The 23,779-nt window shown below is 35.8% G+C and overlaps 1 protein-coding gene across 2 annotated transcripts; it reads left to right on the forward strand.

The window, feature by feature from the left end:
• Positions 1-6,915: 6,915 nt before the first annotated feature.
• LOC149796146 (NADH dehydrogenase [ubiquinone] 1 alpha subcomplex subunit 5-like) lies at positions 6,916-23,460 on the forward strand. 2 transcript variants are annotated; one of them, XM_089966073.1, is made up of 5 exons: positions 6,916-6,981; positions 10,292-10,336; positions 13,491-13,607; positions 14,321-14,386; positions 23,203-23,460. In XM_089966073.1, the coding sequence occupies exons 1-5, from the start codon at positions 6,958-6,960 to the stop codon at positions 23,302-23,304; spliced, it is 354 nt and encodes a 117-aa protein (XP_089822199.1). In that variant the 5' UTR covers positions 6,916-6,957; the 3' UTR covers positions 23,305-23,460. The 2 variants fall into 2 exon arrangements, with proteins under 2 accessions (XP_089822199.1, XP_089822200.1); XM_089966074.1 differs by lacking the exon at positions 6,916-6,981 and adding an exon at positions 6,993-7,067.
• The last annotated feature ends 319 nt before the right edge of the window (positions 23,461-23,779 follow it).

The following is a 23,779-nucleotide window of genomic DNA, read 5'->3' on the forward strand; positions in this document are numbered from 1 at the left end:
ATCCTTTACGACATAAACTTTAAATCAATGGTACCTGAATATTAAAAGAGGGTTGATTACTTTGAACGTGTTAAAATGATTAGTCATTGATCAGCTAACCACGACCAAAAAGAATTTGCATGTCATAACTCCCACCTCCAACGATGCAGTACTACAAAGCATTATTCTACCTGAGAATGAAAACTTACAAAACTCATGTAGAAAACTTGTCTTCTCAAGATACTATGCGTAGAAAGTATGTGTATTACCTTAAAAGGAAAGGCATTAATGAGAATGACTAGTTTAGGAGAGAATATTCAGAATCTGCCTGTGGATCTGCGAAAACGCATTTACAGAGAGTTTGACAAGATACAAGTGAAACACAAACACAAAAGCATTAACCGAGTTTTAAACTATTGATATTTCCACAGTATAGGAAGGCTTATTCTTGGGATAGACTATCACAGACACAAAACGCTACTTAGATATATAGCTTACCATAACACTACTTTCGTCATCTGTGTTTCAGCAAATACTATGGAAGGAAGTCAATGATAATGTTCAGGACTTCAGAAAAGTGTTCAGTGGGTCAGGTATGTAGCGTCTTCCCAAGATTCATAAAAGGTTCGATGCCACGATTTCTATCTACTTCGATGCCACGATTTCTACCTACAAGGTTGAAACACTACTAAGAATTTTCATGAGGATGAAGAGGATGAGAAGATTATTTTTAAAAAGATGCGTCTCCTTAGGACGAAACTTTTTCACGACGTGTGGTGTGCGTGTTAGTGACTGAAAAAAATTGTTTCACCAGCAGATACCCTTTGTAAAAAGTACTGCTATTTCCTCAAAAGAAAGACATTCCAGTGAAGAACTAATATCACAGCTTACCATGCCACAACGACTTTGGTCATCATCGCTGAAACAAATTCTCTGGAATGAATTCAATTACAGTGCTCAGAATTACCAAATCTTTTACAAGAGCTATTTCCACCTGCTTAAATTTCATTGATTTTTGGACGACGCGTGGTGTGCGGAATTTGCTCACTAGCAAATTCGTTGTCCACTTTTTATGAACAGCACAGGCAGCAAAGTCATGAACATCCAAACTTCATCTGTACATGAAAGATGACCATGTTAAAAACTCGAGAATAGTGATGAAACAAGTTGTGTAGCTCCGTGTGAAGAGGACATATTCAGCAAACTTTATGAACGCTTCATACTTACCAAGACTTGTTTAGAGGTAGATGGTTGCACCAAAAGATGCGACTGAAGAGACGTACAGGATTGAAAATGTTTTGGCTTCAATGCTTGAATAAAAGAAGTGGCTGACTATGCCAAAGACACTGTGTGTCACTTATTCAAGAAAAGAAATTAACTTAGAATTAGTAGCAGACGTGAACATGAAATTAAAGACAATGTTAGATAGAGCGGAAGATGAACCTGCAGCAGAGGTAGTAATACTACAAGTCCACGAAATTATCGTTGTACAAATAAAACAGAATGAGGATGACGTGTCAAATTCTTGCTATATTAGAGACACTGAATTTTACAGAGACTTGAAGAACAGCAAAGAGTGTGCATATATTTCAAGGGACACACATAGATTGAGAATATTGCACACATATTTGTTTACATACAGCTTTGGTCACTTTGATTTGTGCAACATTGATGTACAGAATCATTTATGCTTTATGCGTTTCCGTGTTTTAATTCTTGACATGTAAATATGAGTGTAATGCGGTTACAGTTTTTTTTTAAATATAAAAAAATAAAAACATGAAACTTGTCAAATGCATAAAGTACCCGGTGTCGTTGATGGTATTCTCCAAATTCTCAAACACAAGGTTATGGCTACAGCCTACACCTTCTAACCTCCTCTGCTCTCAAATTGATTGACGATAAGTTAGATCGTCAAAGTTGCGAGGCCTTGTATTTTCGCCATTCCTTCAACATGTTGACTGCTGGTCGCAGTATTTCAGCAAAACCGAATTTGTCAAATGTTTGACCGAACACAATTGCATTTGCTTGATCGTTCACCAGTATGTATCCTGTTTTGAACAAAGTGTAACAATTGGCTTAAACATTATTCCAAGAAAGTTAAGGAGAATCTATTTCCATTGTCGAAGATAATCCTTTCGAAAACGTTGGTATCGTGTCTGACTTTAGTCTAACATATCTTTTTATCTTAGATGACATGTTCGGAGAAGACAAAGAAGAAATTAAAATTTGGTTTGTACGAAAAGGACATTGTCACAATGCTAGTAGTTTAAATTACTCATAATTTATTTCAGCAAAGTCAAACACATCTCACTGTCAGTCCCAATGACCATTATGTGGTATTGTTTAACAGTCCAAGAGATAAATCTAAAGTGCAAGTGTTAGCCAAACAATTTGGAACGCCTTGGCTGAATTATGCATATTACGATGACACGCATGCGTATTTACTCATGGTATAAAACCCACACCACTCCAGACTATTTCGTACCAAGTTGGTTCACTATTCTTGTCAAGAAGGAAGTCGTGCCATTTACACGTATTGCGAAAATATGGTCCTAAAATAGGTAATACAAAGAGCGAAAACCAACAAGTTGTGTAAAATTTAACAATAATATAAAGTAAGAATATATCCTTGTTTGAAATTTCACTTTAAATCCAAGTCTCTATTTCCAAGACTTATTTTTGAGCTCTTTGTATTTACAGAGAAGAATAACTTGAATTAAATAATTTGTATAAATAAATTTCATCCCAAATACAATACTAGACACAGCAATAATAACTGATTCGGCTCAGATCTTACAGCACGAATTAATAATTTTTCAAATTACCAAGATTTCGTACTCCTTTACTTGACTTAGGTCACAATTAGCATTTTCTATAATATTTTTTTATATATTAACTAATGGAAAATTTCATTCTAGAAGATTCCAAATGTTTAAAAGTTAAGGTTTATTTCTAAACTTATAATATACATTGTAGTAAACAATAAGCAGACTCGGCACTTCATGGGGCATTTCCAAAGTTCTGGACTCAGTTCACCCGATACCACAACGAAAAAAGTCTTGTTAAAGACTGGAGATAGAATTAGCATTGGAAAAAACATACGTACATTCCACAAAGTTTATTCACATAACAGGACAACAAAATTGTGCTGTGTCATTGAAAGACATTGGGAGGGAAGCTTTAAAACGAAAATTTCACATGCATGAGTTACAACGAGTGACCAAAAATGAAGACGTTTCCGATATCGAAAGCATTCTCGATCGAAGAACACAGAAAGTAGGCAAAGGCGGACTTGGAGAAGTGAGCGTGCGTTGCAAAGGATATCCACTCATTTTGATTCTTAAATTGTCGCTTCACAATTCATCTTCTTAACCATCATACCGTTAAATACAACAACCACCTCTTCTCAGAGTTACTGTCTTCAAGAACTCTGTGTGTGTATGGGGTGTGGATAACGTGTTCCTAAAACTCAAATCGTCTTTTTCTGCCTAATTTTTGTAGTGCATTGTGTGGTCGGAGCAGCCGTTGTCAATTTGGGTTTGCAAAAAGGAGAAAAACAATTGTAGGCAATATTACTTAGCAGTTATCTTCTTCTCAGTCCTCCATTGAAGTTTACTTCAAGCAGTAACAATAACCGTAGCCTTGCTGCCATCGTCAGTCACCATCCTTCCAGGATGATGAAGCTCACTGGGAAGTTGTTTTGATAGAAATCATTCATCCAACGCAAGCTCTGAATATCAACGATGGTCAAAACACTTTTATTGTTAATATCCTGAACGAACAAGTTCAAGAACATCTGAATAAAAATGATAATCTTTTTTACGAATCCGAAAAAGCATCACCCACCTATCCTCAGTTGAATATATATGCCAAGAGAATTTATGTTTGTTGTGTATTAGTTTAATTCTCAGCTTATGGTTGAAACGATTGCAGTAATTTTTCACGATTAGTTTGGGAAAGCCCCAGAGAAAATTCGTGAAAGTGTATTGATCGAGCTATATAAAATTACTCATCGACTTAAAATGCAATTTTCTCACGGCAGAATAATGTCCATTATTTTTTGTCCTGATTTGCTTTCTTTTTTGGGTGAATATTATGATGTCGCTCCTATGAAAGACGTTTACACAACTATCGATTCCGCAAGTATTTTAGTTACCGCGTGGAACTGAACGAAAGCATAAATTATTGTTTACTCCGATGTAGTCGAGACACCAAAGTCGGAAACAGCTGCTCCGTAACTCAGAATGGAAGCACATTTCAAATTCACCGTGAATTTGTACATCCTGATTATCGTCCTGTCAGTAAATCGTATTTTGACAGTGTCAGCCAATTATAAATGGAGATCTTTAGGCAAAATATTATATTGTCGAAAGGTAAACAGACGGTGAAACTACATTTTCGAAAACGATTCTTCGGGATATTATAATGTATCCTGTGTACTAGGGAGTCGCTCCAGAACGAGGACATAGTTTAGGAGATGTGTTTAAATCAGCTTTTCGTACGGTAGAACCATCTTTAAACCGATGGTTACTCGAGGATTGCATGCTTTAAAATAAACCGCTTTGAGGGACGGAAAAGATTTTCTACATTACATCCTCATTGACAAAGTAAAAATAGAAGCCATCACGAGAGCAGGAAAAAATATGTTGCTTCAAAACTAGGAATGATCTTTTGGGTCACCAAGACATGCTATAAATTTGCTTCACGCTTCTGGATAAGGCATGATTTCTTCTATGCCATAGCAAGGTCGAGATAGAAAGAGACGTCGAAAGCCGTTAAATTTCAAATCATGTTTATAAAAATAAGAATAAAATAACAAAAGGAGTAGTTATAAATTTGGACTTGTCTGATTACCAACTGATAAGGAAAAAAAATGATGCACAGAGCTTTTTTTGCGAATTTCCATGTGAGATCTATATCTGTTTGCCATGACACCAATCATGATCACGAGGCAATAATCCCAATGGGTAGAATTTTACTCTTACTGTCATATTTGACTACCTCAGACCCTATCAAATTTAAAATCAAAGGACAAACCGAAGATTAGAAGTAATAGTCACATGTACCTAAAAGTTAAAGTTATCAAAGTTGACAACACCATTACAAGCGCCGATGCCAGAGTAGCTTCCGTCAAGAATTTCATGTATTCTTTTGTTCATCGAAATGGATCTCTACTTGAACAATAAACTAGTCGTCAGCAGCATGGACACTTGCCATCACCAAACGTACATGGAAAGACTTTTAAGTACGGAAAAGAGGCAAAGTACACAATTTCGGATCAAAATTTTAACATTACATTTTGCATTTTGTCCTTATAAACTGGCGACCCATTTTTCCTTCACTGTCTCAACATTAAATTTTCCTTCATCCATGTAAACTGTTGACCCTTCACCATTTTAACATTACATTTTCCCCGTGTCCCTGTCAACACTTTTGTCCCCGGAAACACTTTTGTACCTATAATACATTTCCCATGAAACCTATGTCCCATTTATCATAGTTAACATAGTGTTTCCCTTTGTCCACCTAGCGTTCCCTGCATGTTAATCTGTTGGCTAATATTAATTCCTCGTATGTCCCCAAAAGAAGCAAAAAGAAGCATACAGCTACTTACGGCGTAATGTTAATTTTCGTAGAGAGCTAGGGTTCCCGATGCTACTACTCATGTGCATGCACGTATTATCAGTTTAGTACTAGGTCTACTACATGAGAAGAAGAAGAATAAGAAGAGTAATCGTCGTCGTCATCATCATCATTACCATCATCATCATCATCGTCGTCGTCGTTTTATAGTATTTGATATACTAATATGTTTGTATTTATCTCAGGAAAATGACAGGAGCGCCATATGTGTCAATCAAATTTTAAAATTTTATCTAGTCCATATGGACATAGAACACAATTAATTTTATTATATGTGCTCTACATTTGTTTCTCAGTACTGACCTTTACACTGTGTGACAATCAATACAAATCATATGTTGATCTGTTATACCTTCAAAGATGACTTCACGGTGAAATTCTCTTCAAAGGTTGACCTGCTCTTTTTTCAGATGCTGGACTGTCAACAGGGCAACATATGTAAACAGAACACATATTTCACTTCCGGATCATCACCAAGGCCTTATTACTCACTGTGTACTGTCGCCGAAATACACACAGACAACAACACCCTGAGCTCATATTCTCAAGAATAAACAATTACCTTTAAATCACATCCAAAAAAAGCATAAATAAAACTCTTCTATCACCACCAAAATGAGAGAGGAAAAAATGTTCTAAAAATAGACTAGAACTACATTCGTGTTTACTGAACTGGAAGTATTAATTGTGACCCGATTCCATATGGGCGAGATGATGGAAGGCGGGTGAGGAGTACCATGGTAAACGAACACTGGAAAATTAATATCCGGAAAGAAAGCAAGAAAAAGTGTATTCACAATGCTTTGTGTGTATAATTTTAATCACAGACCAACAAGTTATCCGCCCATTTTTTCCCTGACATTCCAAGTGGCTAACAGTAGCAATGTAAGAAGAAACAACAAAAGGCGGAGAAGAACTTGTTGGTCTAAATTTAATTATAGATCTTATAAAAAAAAATTAATTCATGATTTTATCAACTTTAGTCAAGTGTATCATTAGCAGAGAAGGTATGTGTACCTTATTCCCGAGCGTTTGCAAACGCCTAAACGGAAAGTTTAATATCAAAGAGAGAAACCCCACCTTACAATTATTAAAATGGGGTCGTTATTTATAGCCAGTCTTAAAATTTAACATCTATAAATTTATGTTGTAGAAAAGGGTCTTATTTCAAATTAAGATTTTATTTTTTATAAGTATAGATTTGAAAGTATGCATGATGTTCATTGATCTTTATGTTTATATACATATCGGGATATTTTACGGAGTCTCAATAGTATCCGTAACAGCGATCTTTCTTGCTTGGTAAGTAGTTTACAGCGATCACTTCCGAAAATGGCAGGAGTGTCAACAAAGATCGTGCGTTGCCATTTGTATTTTGTCAATTATATCATGAAAGCAGACACATTGTGGTTGAGAATGTGTTACATTAAAAAATAACAAATGTAAAAAAGTAGATTCAAAATTGTATAAAATAGGTTGTGAACTAACATATTTAATATAACAGAAATGAGCATGCTAAGTTCAAGGTGCCCTACATCTGACCGGTGCTCTTCCTTGCAAAGACGAGATTTTTGTTTAAAAGTTGAAACAAATACAATTTAGAGGTCAAATATCCACGTAATATATACTTATTTTCTACCAACGCTTGTGTTGACCGAAAGAATGGTGCCAAGTAGTTGAAGAAATTCTCTGCCATAGTTTATATTTATCTGACAATTCATTGGCAGTGACCAATGTCAAATGAAATTTAATTTTAATAAATAAAAATGTGTCAGAAAACATTTATTAACCAAGATGCTAAGAGGAGGTCAAAGTGACATTGAATTCTTCAGTAGTTGTTACATCTGTCATGATATTGACTGAGATAATTTGGCACAAAACCAGTTATGCCTGGGTCGATTTGGCCGATATGTTTCAGCCCATTCATCTGGGTCGTTTCTGCGTACTATACTGTGTAGACAGTATATAAAAAGTTTATTTAGAGACTGAATAATATTGATAAGAACTTTGGTAACTTATACACATGAGTATAATGTATTTGTAGTTATGGTTTATGTTATAATTACTAATTGGAAGAGTTTTATCAGGATGTATGTATTTAGTATGTGATGGTCTCAACTGCATGCTTAACTGTTTTCATACTGAATTTGTTTATTTAAGCAAAGGATAATATGACATGGAACATGAATAATTGTTTTGCACAAGGGCAAATAGCACATTCATTGTGCAGTGTTTTTGTGTTGTGTGGAATATCAATTTCTATGATTAATATTAATAATGATACTATATTTTAAGGAGTGAAATTATTTCAATAAAATGTTACTTTTCTGCCTTTCTTTATTGTTTTGAAATATGCATTCTTAGTGAAATGCTAGAATACAAACCTTAAGAAATGGGAAATTGAAAACTGGAAATGAAGTTTTTTTTGTTAAGGATAAAAAAAGATAATGATTTTTTTCTATTCCAACAAAATGAAAGCTTTTTCAAATGAGTTTTCTGGCCTGGTTTGCATTGCATTTTATATCACATGACTACTATCAGTACTGTGTTATGTTAATAACGTCACATATTTTCCATTTTACATTTGTAATAGGGTCCTTAGTGGTAGATTGGTCAAAAGCACTCACTTTTACTGATCACTGCCATCTCACCTTTGTCAGAGTGAGTTCAAGTCCCAGGCTAGGCCAATGTGGCTATGTGAGAAAGCTGTCACTAGCTTCCTATTAGTTGGTGGTTCTTACTGGGATTTCCCCAGGTTCTTCCTCCACCAGTTATACTGGCTGCCATATGTAGCCTATCCTGTGCTGTGAAAGGGCAGAAATAAAACCAAGGCAAAGGTGTAATGACATCCCTTCATTGCAGTAGTTTACACCTTTCTTAAACAAAATAAGTATTTCATTATTTGATATTTGAAATCTTACATTTGTGCTGACTGCAGATGAATTTTATGGAATTTCCTGAATACTTAAAATCATTAGCTCACCAGGATTTGCAGAAGATAAAAATGATTTAGCTCATTTGTTAAATTTAATTTCAATCATGCACAAATGTAAGATCTTCTATTTATGTCATGGTTGTGTTCTATCTTGAATTTTGTCATATAAGCATTGAGCAGTTAGACCAATTTATCCTCGTTTCAAGTATGTTTACATTATGTTAGTTTCCAGGGATGTAAGTACTGTCATGTATATTTGATTTAATTTAATTGTTTGTTTGTTGGTTTTAATTTTTATTTTTTTATTTACTCCATTACATGCAATTGTAATGTAATTTTATTTACTGGATTTGATATTTTCCAGAAATTCATTTCAGTTTTTCGTAATCCTAATATTAGGAACTTTGTACCTAATGCTGACCTAGTTCCCAATCTGGGGCCTCGAGTGGCTGAGTGGTCTAAAGTGCTGTCCATTACGGATCACTGCCATCTCACCTCTGTCTGCGTGGGTTTGAGTCTAGGATTTGGCCAATGTGGGTATGTGAGAAAGCTTGCCAGTAGCTTCTCGTGGGTCAGTGGTTCTTCCCAGGGTTTTCCTGGGTTCTTCCTCCACCATTAATACTGGCCGTCGTGCATAGCCTATCGTGTGCTGAAAAATGGCATTAAACCCCACAGCAACAACAACAACAAGTTCACAACCTTAATTCATGATTTGAAGTAAAAACATTTTTAAAAAAAGTTTTTCTTTCTTATTGTGGGATTCATATAGTGATATTGAGGCCATACTGTGAGTATGTGACAAATAACATGTAGCAATTATTTCAAAACTTTGTTTTTTCCTGAAGGTTGACCCTCATATGGGAATGTGTTTTGCGTTGTACATTAGTGCATAATGTTTTTGTTTTTTTGTTGTGACCAGTTTAATCTTTTAGTTTTTCTTCAAATTATTTGGATTCTAAGAGATTATTTTTCCCTGGAAATTCTTGTGCTCAGAATTAATTCTTGGACAAGGACAGTTATCAAAATTTAGAGAATTCAATCACCGAGATATTATTTTCTGTGGTTCAACAAAGAACTGTTGACACATCAGTACTACACTGACTATAGCATACGTCATGGCCTTCCATTTTGGATTTCGTCAGAACTCAATACTCAGATTCATTAGAACATTTTATTACTAAGACTTCTAATTTTTAGTTCTTGGATTAGTTTTGGATTTGATTTTTAAAACCCTAAGTTCTTCTCATATTTACCTTGTTTTTCTAGGGAAATAGATTATTTGTTAAATTTTACTAAGCTTGTTGTCTTCACTTTTTTCTTATTACTGTTTAAAAGAGTCTAAACATATAACACTACTTTTTACTAGCAAAGCTCGAAAAATGTTTAGTTGGCTTCATGTCATGCAGGGCAAGTGACTTGGAACTTGTACTTGTCCAGCATCAATTTTACTCATATTTTACACTGCGCAGAATACTGAATCTGTGTACAGTTCCATCGGTCCAATTGGACAAGCATGCTAAAATAAGTGAATCTTAAAGTCCTGACCATACTATGAATGCAGCTTGTTTCACTTTTCAAATGTCTGAAGATACAAGAGAGCTTAAAAGGTAACCCTGATTTTATTAAGTAAACATTCTTTTTGGGATTACATAGTGAACAAAACTAATTGTGTCTTAGAGATATGTATACCTGGTACTTGCATATTAATATGCAACAATTCTTTTGTTACAGACAACTGGGTTGACAGGATTGAAGGTTATTAAAGAACCACATGAGGTGAGCAGGCATCATCCTGGTAAAGATCCAGTTAAAGTAAATTATCTGTTGTCATTATTGGAAGAAAATGCTATCAATGCATACAAAAATTGGGCATTATCACTACTATCACAGAAAATTATCTGTAAATCACAATGAGGAGAAACTGCATTGATCACACTGTTACTTTTGAAATGTTGTATGTTAATATCAAAATAGCCAGTACGACTACTAGAGTGCATTATATTAACAATGCTTACTAACACATCTGTCACATGGTTAGCATTATTTTCTGACATACTGCTTGAAGGAAGAATGCATATTTACCACTCCCTCAATAACTCACAAGCAATGGATCTATAAATACTGACTGGCCACAGCATGAGCAAGGCTAAGCCTTCTGGATAACATTGTGTCATTGCAACATGAGAATTATAACCTCCTTTTTCCTACACAGATATTCCTATATAATACATTTTTGTATAAATGGGTGGTAGACATAAGGAAGTCAAATAAAGATAATGACAGACTTTCAATATAAATCAAGTTGACATGCAGTACTCATAAATGCATGCATCACAAAAGTTCAAGTTGCCTTCCTCATAGTATTAAACCATGCATGTCCATCATAAGTAAACACAAACTGACTTAGGCTTCAAGGTAGAATTACACATAGACTGCTATAACCAACACCTGAGTTTGGTTGCACTCTTTAATTCCTGAAGATAGCAATTTTAAAGTTGCAAATTCTTCATTGATAGCACATGGCAATGATTGAGTACATCTCTGTGTCAATTATGCTAACAAAAAACAGTCACTGTCCATTAATTTCCACAGTCTGAAAGCACTACATCCAGAATGTAAATAAAAATAAATAACAATACAAAAACTGAAAAGAAAGTAAAAATTCAGAAATATGTACATTTTGTTATAACTTGCCAGTTGTTTCAAATGTATAATGTCAGAGTTAGAGGAACAGTCCACAAATGAGCCAAAAGAGTTATCTATGATGGGTTATTTTAAGATGAAATAATTTTGATTCATACTCAGATGTTACTGTGATGTTGGCACCTTTCATGTTGCTGAAATCAGCTTGAGACAAATAATCTTTTAATTAGCTTGTGCAGTTAAGGACCATTAAGTTTTCAACAGTTGTCAGAATAAAGCAAGCATAGCTGCTGAGTAAGCACTTAATTAGTAAGCACCCATCAGTATTACCATGACAGTCATTTGGCTATTTTTTTTTACATTTTAATAGATGAGGGCTTATCATATGATGATTACATTAAAACTTGACTAAAAGAAAAGATTTAAACCAAAATTGAACTTAACAAAGACTTCTTTGACTTATATTTGTGTCATATAGTGTTGCCTACAGTTTGATTGATAAGTATGATGATAAAAAGAGTGATATGTTGAGATTAACAATTTTGAATGTAATGTTAAGCAAAACAGAACTTTTTGTCCTCATGTGTTAGAAAAAAGGGATACATTCTTGCCTTCCCATTATAAGATGGCTAGTGAGATATTTGGGTGTGTTAAAATGAACAGCTTTGTATGTGAAAGCTTTTCTAAAATGACCCTCTGGAAGCTTGCTTTCTGTGCAGATTTGACCAGCTATTTGGGTTTCAATATGGCTATTCTAACAGTAATCAAACCTCTTAATAGTGTAATGGCCAAATTTTGGAACCTGATAGCATTCACTTTTGGGAAATTTCACATTATACTGTGAATGTACTTATTTTCATGTGTATCACTTTTCATGATCTTGAGAAAAATTATGTCAGTACTTCATTTTGTGGATTGGGTAAAGAATCTTATTGTTTTATAAGACAAATCACAGTTCATTGGCTCTTTTAATCTGTGGTTTGTAGGAAGGGGTAAAATGATTAATCAGTATATACATATATAAATATTTTTTCCATATATTTGGAAGAGGTGAAGAATAAATACAAAACAATACTTACGCTATACAGGTTACCTGAACCTAAAGCAGTTGTGAAAACATATTCATTACATTGAGAATTCATCTGAGACAGCTGTAACAGGCTCATGTACTTACCTTTGTCAGAGAAAAAGAAAAACTATTGACAAAACACTACTCTCTCAAGATTAACACAAGGTGTCTAACTCATGTGATTCAATATCTGCCACCCCTACTTAACCTGTTCTATGCTACCGGTAATTATTTTATCCTGACAGCATGTCCAGCTATGGAAAAAATATGTAAACATAGGGAAGACATTCCAGGTTTGTTTTCCATGTATGACTTAAGTACTTGACTAATTATTTAATAATTGAATTTGAAGGCTCCATTTCCAGCGTGTCATACAGTGAAATTGTTATATTTAGTTCTGATTGGATGTTATTGTTTGTTTGAGTCCAGGGTAAAACAATAAGCACCAATCAGAACCAACTGTAACTGTTCAGTTACCTGTAATAAAAAAAAATTGCTAGGGTCTTCAACGAAAAGCAGGGACAGTCAACCGATCTGCAACCAATTTTTTTTGCCTAATAAGTTTTTTTTTAAAGCATTCATGTTGTGCAAATCAAAGGACATGAAGACTTAGATGAGTCTTAATCTAATCAGCATAAGTAGCCTGAAAGTGCCCAAAAGGTGAAATAAAATCACTGACAACTAATATGTAGTCTGTTTTGGAAGTATGTTTTTTATAATCTAGGCAAGAATGATTATAGCATATTAACAAATATTAAGTCTCTGTCTGTCTGTAATTTACATACTGGAAATTCAACCTTTAGGTTAACACATAAAAAATGGCACCACCATCTCTCTGACAGACCTTATAAAGAGGAAAAGATAATCAAGTTGTTAAGGTATTGTATCATAGGCAGTGAATTGTATTGATATGCAGCAGAGGCGTATCATTTCATTCCTACTTGTAGCTTGTACAAATCTATGGAAATTGGTACCCCCTGAAAAAAATGCATTTTTGCAATAGTTTCAGTTTTACTGTTTTTGATTTTTTAATCACCTTGGTTGGCAGTTATAGTACTTATAGTACATTGGTGAAAAGTTCTTTCTTTACATGTCCAATGTCTTTGCTATTTCTTATTTTCCTTCCCTGTCCATGCTGCATATTATTATTGTGAAAATAAAAAGGACATGTTAGACTTAACTTTTGAAGCTAAGTTTTATTATTAATTTCTTCTTCAGATGTTGAAAATCCTGTATGAAAAAACCCTAATTGCTTTGAACAAGATACCTCCTACAGCTGCCTACAGAGTCAACACAGAGCAGATAGTGAGGAACAGAATGCAGCATGTTCTCACAGTAGGTTTTGTGTAACGTACTGAATACAACTGTTTATCTGGTCATTGAAACTTTCATCATTACTGTTTCAGAGGAGACATCTTTCAGTACTTAAGAAAGTGTGTTGCATGCCTCAATTTACATTATTTCTTCCATAAAGTTAAAAGGTACTCATGTAAATGACATTTATGGAGATCGATATTGCTTGAATTAGAAGCCTTGTCTGCAATTGATGCATTTGCTTTTTGTTTTCTCATGTTTGACGATTCTAGGCAGCAACGAAAAAAAGGGAAAAGATGCAAATAAACATGTTAAGCATCGCTTAGGATTTCCATCATATCTAAACGTAAATTGACGAGAAGTATAAAAGCTGTATTTAGGCATCATAACAAGTCCAGACATAAAAAATTCAGCTAATTAGCTGATTTCAGATCTTCGTATCAACAAAAGAAAAAGATTGTACAAGAAGAAATTTCAGCTATTGGTAAGTTTTCAACTTTTTCTCTAATCACCTTATTTTTTCTTTGTGCATTTTTTCCAGAATGTTTACTAAATAAGTGAATTATGTATAAAAGTTATCAAACAAATGATAATGTTTTGATTTGCTTTCATAGCTTATGCTGCAAATAAGCTAGTTTTAATTTAATCAATGCAGTATCTTGTAAAGTTGAAGTGGTAAACAGTTGTTCCAGGTTTAAAAATATTTGCAACTTAAGAAAACTGCCTTATTTCAGGAGCGTGATGTTCAAGTTTTGGAACAGAAGATTGATGGAGGTCAAATTGAGGAAGTGATATTACAGGTAGGTTATAGTGGTCCAGAAGTTGTCATTGTATTCGTAAGTATAGTATATAAAATATAGAAATGATATCCAACTTATTTCTTGGCAGTTAGTCCAGAGGTACTAAGTCCAGAGGTTGGGGGACCTTGAAGACAATAATAATTGTCAGTGAGATGATGTAATTCCAAGGTTTTTTTTATATCAGAGTAGAATTGTCGTGTTAACTTGGCCATCTGTGAGAGACAAACATATGCCAGATGCAGACTGTGAATTTCAACAGTTTCACATTACCATTTCAAATCTGAGACCTGTATAATTGTAATGTTAGGAAGACCTAAAAGAAATCATTACTGAAAATGATCCTGCCAAGAAGGTTCAAATTTGTCTTGGAATGCCCTAAAATAACTGATGGATATTCGGATATTACTTGATACCATTTGTCTAAGCAAGGTAAATTTGGTGATTTCTTGACAGATCAAACACAATTGTAGAAGCTTTTGAAATGCAATATATAAGAACTGCAAAATATAAAAAATATAGAAAAACATTACTCAGGCCAATAATAAATTCATTAAAACCATTTGATGTTCTGTTTATTTTTTTTGTTTAACCCTTTACCTCATGCAAGCGTCTTTGGACGCCTTTACTCCATTCGCATGGAAGCTTCTTTTGATGCCTCTACTCCATTCACATGGAAGCGCCTTTTGACGCCTGCTGTAAACATCAGCCATTTTAAGCCGGTAATCGTAGCGCCCCCCCCCCTTCAGGGAAACCCCCATTAGATGCTACATTCATTTCTGCGAATGCCAATTACATCAGATCACGTGGTCACTGTTTATGCTGTGGTCAATATCTGCTATTTAAAGTAACTGGGTATTAATCTCCACTCTCCAAAATGGAGGTCGTGGATTTCATTCAGTACTTATGAAGTTTTCACCCATTACAATCACAACTATAAAAGATTCAGTAACTTAGGTAAAGGCTCTGATATTGATGTAGGCAGGAATTAGTTTTTATAAATTATCAAATTCAGATGACAGAGTAATGTAGACGCAGACGAAAAACTTGTAAATTTCAAGTATGAGAAATGGCAGCTATGGTTGGTCATGTGGCCTTACTGACTTGACGGTGAACGAGTTCTCTCAAGATTTTAAAGCACATAAAAAATTCTTCCACGAAAAGTAATTACACAGCTATAACAATTGGACTTAACTCTTAAATTTGTCTACACAAAATAGATGTGTACCAGAAATGAAAAATGGTTAAAATTGCTGTTAAACGTAACATACACTACATTGCTTAACAGTTAACAGGCAGGCCTATGCTTATGGAATCAAATAGATAACAGGTGTTCTATTTATAGTGCGCTGCACTTTGTAACTATGCTCTATGAGGTAAAGGGTTAACACGATTTTCAGCACATGATATGATACACATGGTGGCCAGTATATTTTGTGGAGGAATAACATGGGGAAAACCCCAGGAGGAACCTTGACCCATCAGAAGCTACTGGCATAATTTCTCACATACCCAAGTTGACTAGATAACTCCTCCACCAAGTGCCTCCCTTAGATTTTCTGGAAAGGAGGCAGTGTTATCGAATTTGCTGAACAGAATCTTTAGCAGACTGTTGAAATATGGCACAGAAGCATGCATTGGTAAATACATGAGTAGCATGACATGCTATACAGGTATTTATTATATGCTCGTTTTTTTTCTGTTACCTTTACATTGTCAGAATCATGCAGTATTTCATGGTATGCACTCACATGCACTTCATATTGCACTCACGTGCATGACACGGGTGCCCAGTAGTTTATTAGGAACAACTTTCTTAACAAATCATGTACACTCACATAGTAGATGCTTTATGTTTTGGTTGAATAAGTTTGTTTCTGAATGAACTAAAGCAGATGTTTCGTGGACTAGCATATACCAGCTGCTTTGCCACATTCTGTGTTAACTTTTTTGATACAATGTTTCTGCATGCTACATGTCTGCGGCATGATGCCCCAGTGATAGACATCACTATAAACTGGCACATTGCAGACATCATAGCGATATGACTGAAAAATTGTTAAAGCTACTTTCAAAATCAAAATCACATCACATCACTCACATCACATTACAATGTTTCAGATTTAGGCTAGCAATAGATGCCAAACAGGTCATAAAATTGCTGGGTCCCTACAAATAACATGCAAGTGACAAGGCATTAACTGTCTTCTTTAACTGATAATAAGAATGGCAAAATATATACTTACAGTTTTACATCCTGAATTTTCTCAAATTATACTTCCTTAATTCTGCAAATCTGAATTACATGAGCCATGTCATGGGTTCTTGATTACACATTTCAAAATTGTACTGTAATTTCGACTATATTCCAAGTGCAATTACATCCTCCTTACTGCACTGAAAATGAAATAAACATATTCCATAGCATATTTTTGATAATTGCAATTAAAAGACTTCATATTTTTTTCACATTGTGATTTCAAACATTCAATGACAGAACAGAAACACACCTGCAGATGTTAACAAGCTTCTCCCTAGCTGCTGAAATCAGATGTACTTCATGCAGACTTGACACATAAGTCCAGTCATTATCACGAAATTTAGCAGAATCAACAAAAATACCAAAATCTATTCATTCCAGACTAAATGGAAAAGTTGTTGCAGTGTGCATTCATTCACATTATGAATCTAAATTTCAATTTTAAGTAGATCAAAATGCCATTTTCTTTCAAAAGTGATGTCTAGCATGCGATTAAGTTAAAATTTATCTGGCCAGAGTTCTGTGAGCGTTAATAATGTTGTTGTGTACTGATGAATCTGCACTTGTGTAAATCATTTGAAATACAGCATAAATTCAGTTACTTTGTTTCTTGTAGTGTATATTTTTTTTATATAATTAAGCCTTAGGTAGAATAAGAATATATAATAAAGGGTTACTGCATTTGTATGGGAAAATATAAACTTGTTTAGTCGGATGGATATACTGCACTCCCAAGGTTGTGCAGTATATCCATCTAAAAAACTCATTCCTATTTTCCCCATACAAATGCAGTAACCTGTAAGTACTGATGCCTGCTTAAAGTCAAATATTAAATATGCAATCAATGTGATTTCACTCAATGACAATGCATGTATATTTATTTATGATTGTAGCTGTGCCATTGAAGCATGAGTTTTTCACCCACACCAGTACACTCCCCACCTACTTCCACAATTTTATAAAGATTAGGAGTAAATGTGCATCATTTTCACATTCAGTTGTGTTCACCCATAACATTAATGTTATTGATACAAACCTGCTATCTCCCTAATCCAGCCCCTCTAAAATGACAAAATTTAATTTTTTATATCTCATGCAAAGGGCAATAACTCTTGCCCATTACCTACCCTTGCACCGACTAGGCGTGACTAGTTTTTAAGTTTCATTTCTGTCTACTTTGTATATGATATTTCCGAACAGTCCATGCCAATATCAGTGTAAAAATTAGCCCTCCACATAGGAATTTAAACTTATTGTATGTAATTATTCCTCAGCAGGTTGTATGTATTAGTTTTACATCTTTTCCAGTTTTTGAGTGAATTTGTCACCATTTTGCACTTTTTTCTGTTTAGACCACATATACCACATGCTATCATAGATTGCATGTTGTCATTCATGGTTTAGCTTGATGCTGCCGAATTTCGTTTACTCCAGTAGTAATGGGTATTGTATTAGCAACTTCTTAGTAAACTGAATTGTTATGTTCTTTTTCATTCTCTTCTTTTGAAGTTTCAGTAAAACATGTCAACAAAGTGCAAGAAATTTAAGGTAAATGGAATATACACATTTTTTTGTCTAGTATGTTTCCAATGTACTTTATGTCTTCCCTTCAGTGTTACAGAAAGCAGCCTAAGGGAAAGACAAAAGAAGCCAATTTTGAATTATCTCTTTTGAGCCTTATGATGGATATTGCTGGTTCACCCTCCACCCACGTAGAGTGTGACATTTACAACCATCACATACAGTTACTAAATCGGAAATGGGGGAACAAAATATTGAGGTTTTGCAATATACCACCATTGAACAGATGCATTATCTGGTTCAGGAGACAGTGATGCAGTTATTAAATTCAGGCCACATTCCATCCCTTGCTTCTTGGCTTTTCTGAGCTCCTCCCCCCACCCACCCCAGTTTTGTGCAGTCCAGTGGGCATAAATCGCCCCATATATCTGAGCAGGGTCTTTGGACCTATAAATCCAGGCACATGGTTTTCTTTTCTGGATCTGATGGATCTATCGTTTACATGATTTCACCACCTAGAATCCTCCTGGCCAGTCCAGTTGTCCCATTTTGGGGGCTTGTTTTATATATCTGTTCAGACAGGCATGTTTAAACCTTTGTCTACATACAGCTGTGGGGATTTTAGTGATATCATCCATCTCGCTTAGGCAACATACCCATATTATCTTCTGTCCAGCCCTGTCCTCTGTGCAGCTGATTCCAGTGATGGTCGAACCACTGTACCAACCATACTCCCAGCAAACCAGCCAGCACACCACATTTGTCTGGCAGATCTGACTTAATATATTTACAGTTCTTGTGTTTGGGACTGTGACTCATACAGAGATGACAGTATTGCATAGATGACACCAGTGCATCATCTATGCTACCCAGTATGGTTTATCCTGATATGCAAGCCAAACCAGAACAGGATGTTACAGTGAGTGTAACGATACTCATTCAATACAGCCTTACTCAGTTCCTATGCAAGGCAACATCTGAAGAAATATACAGGGTGTTGTAAGCTTCTGAATGCCTAACAACCCCACAACCATGCATGACTTTCAAGTTAAAGCATGGTAGATCTCTATGAGGATTAAGAGACTCCATCCTTCCAGCTGCCTCCCCAATTAGCTTTAATTAGGGAGATCTTAAAAAAAATATGTTGTGAAGAATCTATGATCTGGGTAATCCAAACACTCTTTGAAGGCCAAGTGACATTCTCATTTTGCTGGTACAAAACCAACTCTGACGCTTTTCATACTTACCTCCTGGGTTATGCAAAATATCTACCAGTGGTTCACATGTCTTTCCCACAATTTTATTAAGCAGACAAGAAAAATTATTCCATGCCTTTTGAAGCTGGTTCAGAACAGGGTTGCTATGTCTTTGATGATAGATTTGACTTCATTTCCTGATTTCCCAACTCACAGAAAAATGGTGCAATAAGTATGCCTGGGAGCCCAAATCACTCAGGTCATTCACCATTTCAGTTCACTGATTGACTTTGCCCATCTTGACTGGAAATGATACTTGTGCTTCATGTTGCTTAAACCACATCATACCCTGACATATATGGCCCCATTTGTGTTGCCATTATTCTTTTGGGCCTTTTGCTCCAGAACTGATCTTCCCAACCAGTACAGGTGTTTAGGACCAATCTACCCCTGCTACGGGGGAGGGGTGATAGGAGGACCAGAGAAAAGGGATCTTTTCAAATGTTCAGTTTTGATCCCAGCTTAATGCCAGGAGCCAACACTCAAACCAGTTCAGGAGGTAACCCTGTCCTGATGCAGTTGGATGACCATCAGTACCTACTGCACCTGACCTGATGTCCTGTGCTGTCCATATAGCTCCTTCTATCTGCCTTCACCACCGTGAAATGAACATATCTAATCCATCAGAAAAGAATTTCCAGAGGGAACCAGGTGTTGTCATTCACTATTGATCAATAGTTACAGGAGGTACCATCTACTGTTATAGTAGCGGGCATCTTTATTTTCCAAATGAATTTATGTATCAGTGAACGCCATTTACGTTTCCAATATCATATACTGTATATTTGATAATTATAAATATAGCACTAAACCATATATATTGGAGGTAACCTTATCAGTGGGGGGGGGGGCAGGCAAGAAACCAAGTTTACTGGATTATCCAAATTCCTCAGAGCAAATGGGTGATTCTGGTCATTTTGGAGGGGCTTTGGATTTCATTTATCCAGCCTCCTCCTCTTTTCTCTTCTCCCGTTTCATAGACCTACTGTCAGATGAGAGAAGGCTGCTTTTTTACAACAGGAAGTACACGTTGACCTTTGGCATTGGAGATTCTGCAAAAAGCACAATCTCTAGGGTTTTATTCCAGGCTTTTTCTTATCTAAAAGGAAAATGACAAGTTGAGGCTGAACACTGACCTGAGTCTCCACAGCCATTACAATATACCATTGAAATACAACACGGAGATGGTTAGATCGATACATCTCCATCAGAAGAGATGGATATGCTCTCAGTCTCGATTTGACCAATGCATTTTTTGATGTTCCTATCCACCCCACATCACAGAAATTTCTGCTTGGATTACCATGATATAGTTTATCAGTTTGAAGACCTATCCTTTGGCCTATTCATCAGCCCTGGGCTTTTACCAATGTCATGGATTGCATCATCACTCTGCTTCAGTTGACTTCACCTTCAATGGTGGCTGCATACTTGGATGACACCTTCAGAAACATATGGTAAGTTCTATTCTCCTCAAGGGCAGCAATGATAGGTCAATTTTGAATCATCTAAGTTTTCTAGTGAACCAGGAAAAGTACACTCTTTATCCAACCCAGCATTGCCAGTATCTATGGTTGGGGTGCCCACCTGTTGCCAGACTATGTTATGGTCAGTGGCACATGTGAGCCATAGGATCTCTACATCAGCATTCTCAAAATGAAGATGGTTATCAGTGCCTTTCAGTTCTGGAAGGATCCACTCTCAGGAAAAACAGTCCTAATTATGTTGGACAACTGTAGTAGTGACCTACCTGCTCAAACGAGGACACTAAATCACTTTAACATGTGCGTTTTGATTTGGCAGTTTCTACGTTAATGGGACCAACTCTATATTAACATAAAAATCAGCCACATTCTCAGGAGACTCAGTGTTCTGGCCAACACCTGACTCCGCAAGGATCAAATCATTCATACAGTATGGTCTCTCTATCAGTGAGTCTTTCTTTGGATTTGTTTGGGGGGTTTCCAGTGATTGATCTTTTTGCAACATTCTGAAATCACGAGTTGCCCACCTTTGTCACCATTTCCAGCCCAGACGATTGGGCCATTTGTGCACTGTCAGTCAGTTGGGAGGTGTTGTAGGCCTTTGCCTATCCTCCCTCAGTCTTTGTACTGAAAATAATCCAGAAGTTGGGGGATCACAACTGCAAGATGATTCAGATAAGTCCAGGAAGATTCCAGCCAGCCAGAATATTCTCAAACTACCATGGGTGTTTCATCCCTGCCCAGACTGTCTTCTTCATTGTTGGTTTTTGTATGGATAGCTTTGCAAGAGAAATAATTAAACTGTCAGTTGTTAAATTAATCACACAAGCAAGAAGGCCATCCACTCTGAAGGCTTATGAGGGGAAAGTGTCAGTTTTTGAGGGACTAGTGCAGAGTCAATAATATCATCCCTTTGAGTGCCTTAATTCCACAGCTGGCCTACTGTTTTCTTTGGCTGTGCAGACTTGATATCAGTCATGATCAAGATCATCTATCATACTTTTTAGCGAATTTTCATCTGAATTAACTAAGTTCCTAACCCTGTTTCAGAACTGGAAACTGTCCTGGGTTTTAACTGGACTCTTTTTCAGATAAATTCAAGCCATTGGCCCACACTGTGCTGAGCTACTATCCAGCAGTGTATGTTTCCTGATAGCATTAGCTTCAGCATGCAGGGTGAGCGAAAAACATGCCCTATCCCCCAAACTATTTTCAGTTGAGATTGGATGGTTTGGTGATCCTCCAGATGCAGCCAGGTTTTGTAGCCTGTTTGCACTCTCAAGCACTACTTGAAGTGCACCTAGACAAGTCATGGCACACACATGAAACTCTCTTTCCTAGTGAAATATGGCAAGCAGACTATCAACCTACGAGCCCTATCTTCATGGTTGAATTGGGTTGTATCACTTGCATACCCTGAGGTCTCAGAAGATCTCCTGAAAACAGAGAAATCTCTGCTAAGCTCATATTTGAACATATTGTTTCAATCTGAGAAAGAACAGAAAGTATTGGATGGCTTGCAGAGTCAACCCTCTCCAGTTTTTATTCAGATATTTAGCTTCAAAGAGACAAACTATGAATCTGGTGGGTCTGGTCATTGCAGTACCACCAGACCCATTTTAAAGTTATCACAGCCTGTTAGCTTCACTGGATTCACAAGGCTGTGGAGATTAGAAAAATGGGTTATTGTTTGCATGGGGAATCTGGCCTTTATTACCAAGAAGGATACCCAAGGTATAGGTTGGATGCTCAAGCATTCCCTCTTCATATTACATATTCTCCTAATGTAAATAAATTAGGAGAAAGCAGAATATTTAAGTAAATTATGTTACTTCAAGAATACTTAACAGCTAAACATATTGCATTACCATCCCAACCCCCCATGTGAGCATCCTTGTTGGTATATCACTCAGCTTGCAAACTAGACACATGGTGGTGGCAAGGGGAGGTAATAAGCAAGAATTATTGCCTTTTTTCTATATTAGAAATACAGAAGAGAATATTCGTCTTTTTGATATGGTTGGATTTTGTAGGTAATAAGCTTATATACCTAAAATTAATGTCATCAGGTAAGCATTCTTGGAGAAACATAATGTACTTTAAAATACGCTGTCTTCAGTTAACTTGTACTGTTGCATGAGGCATTACATATCAATGATCGTACTTTGTTGACCTAAATCATTTTATAGTAGGGTTTCGTTATTTGTGGATTGTTTGCTCTTTTATATTTATAAAGTTAATAATTTATGGTCTGTAAATATTTATTGTCACTTTCAATTATTTTTCTTCCTCTTACAGGCCCAGAGGGAACTAGCTTTAGCTAGAAAGATGATTGAATGGAAACCATGGGAACCTCTTGTTGCCCAAGCTCCTAAAAATCAATGGAAATGGCCAATTTAGTGTGCTATTTTCTGATTTTGCTTACTTAGAGAAAAGGATAGAACTTATATAGAGTGTATAGAATGAACACCCATGTATTATTGAATGCCCAGTTAGTGTTTTGGTCATTGATCGTCTGTAAGTGATATATGACTGTAAATAAAGTAATTGAAACGATGCATGTTTTTTCAGTCAAGTGTAGCTAATTCTATGAAATGATAGTTTTGATAACTTCATTTTGAGAAATATTGAATTCGATCTTATTTGTTATAAGTGTTCTGATGTTGTCTGCATTCAACTGAGTTTTAACTTCAAGCAACATGTACTTTGATCAGCATTGCAGTTTTTGGGCTGTAATTGTACTTGTCATTTCTTCACTGGCATCATTCAGCTACTCCACTTCACTGATTTATGTTTTTGAAACTAATCATTGATCCTGATGTCTAGTTGGTTCAAAGAGAAATGGTGCTTCTCTTATATTTATTGTTTGTAGCAG

Source organism: Sinohyriopsis cumingii, chromosome 7, assembly GCF_028554795.1.
Source record: "Sinohyriopsis cumingii isolate HCF-2022 chromosome 7, ASM2855479v2, whole genome shotgun sequence".
Lineage (NCBI taxonomy): Eukaryota > Metazoa > Mollusca > Bivalvia > Unionida > Unionidae > Sinohyriopsis > Sinohyriopsis cumingii.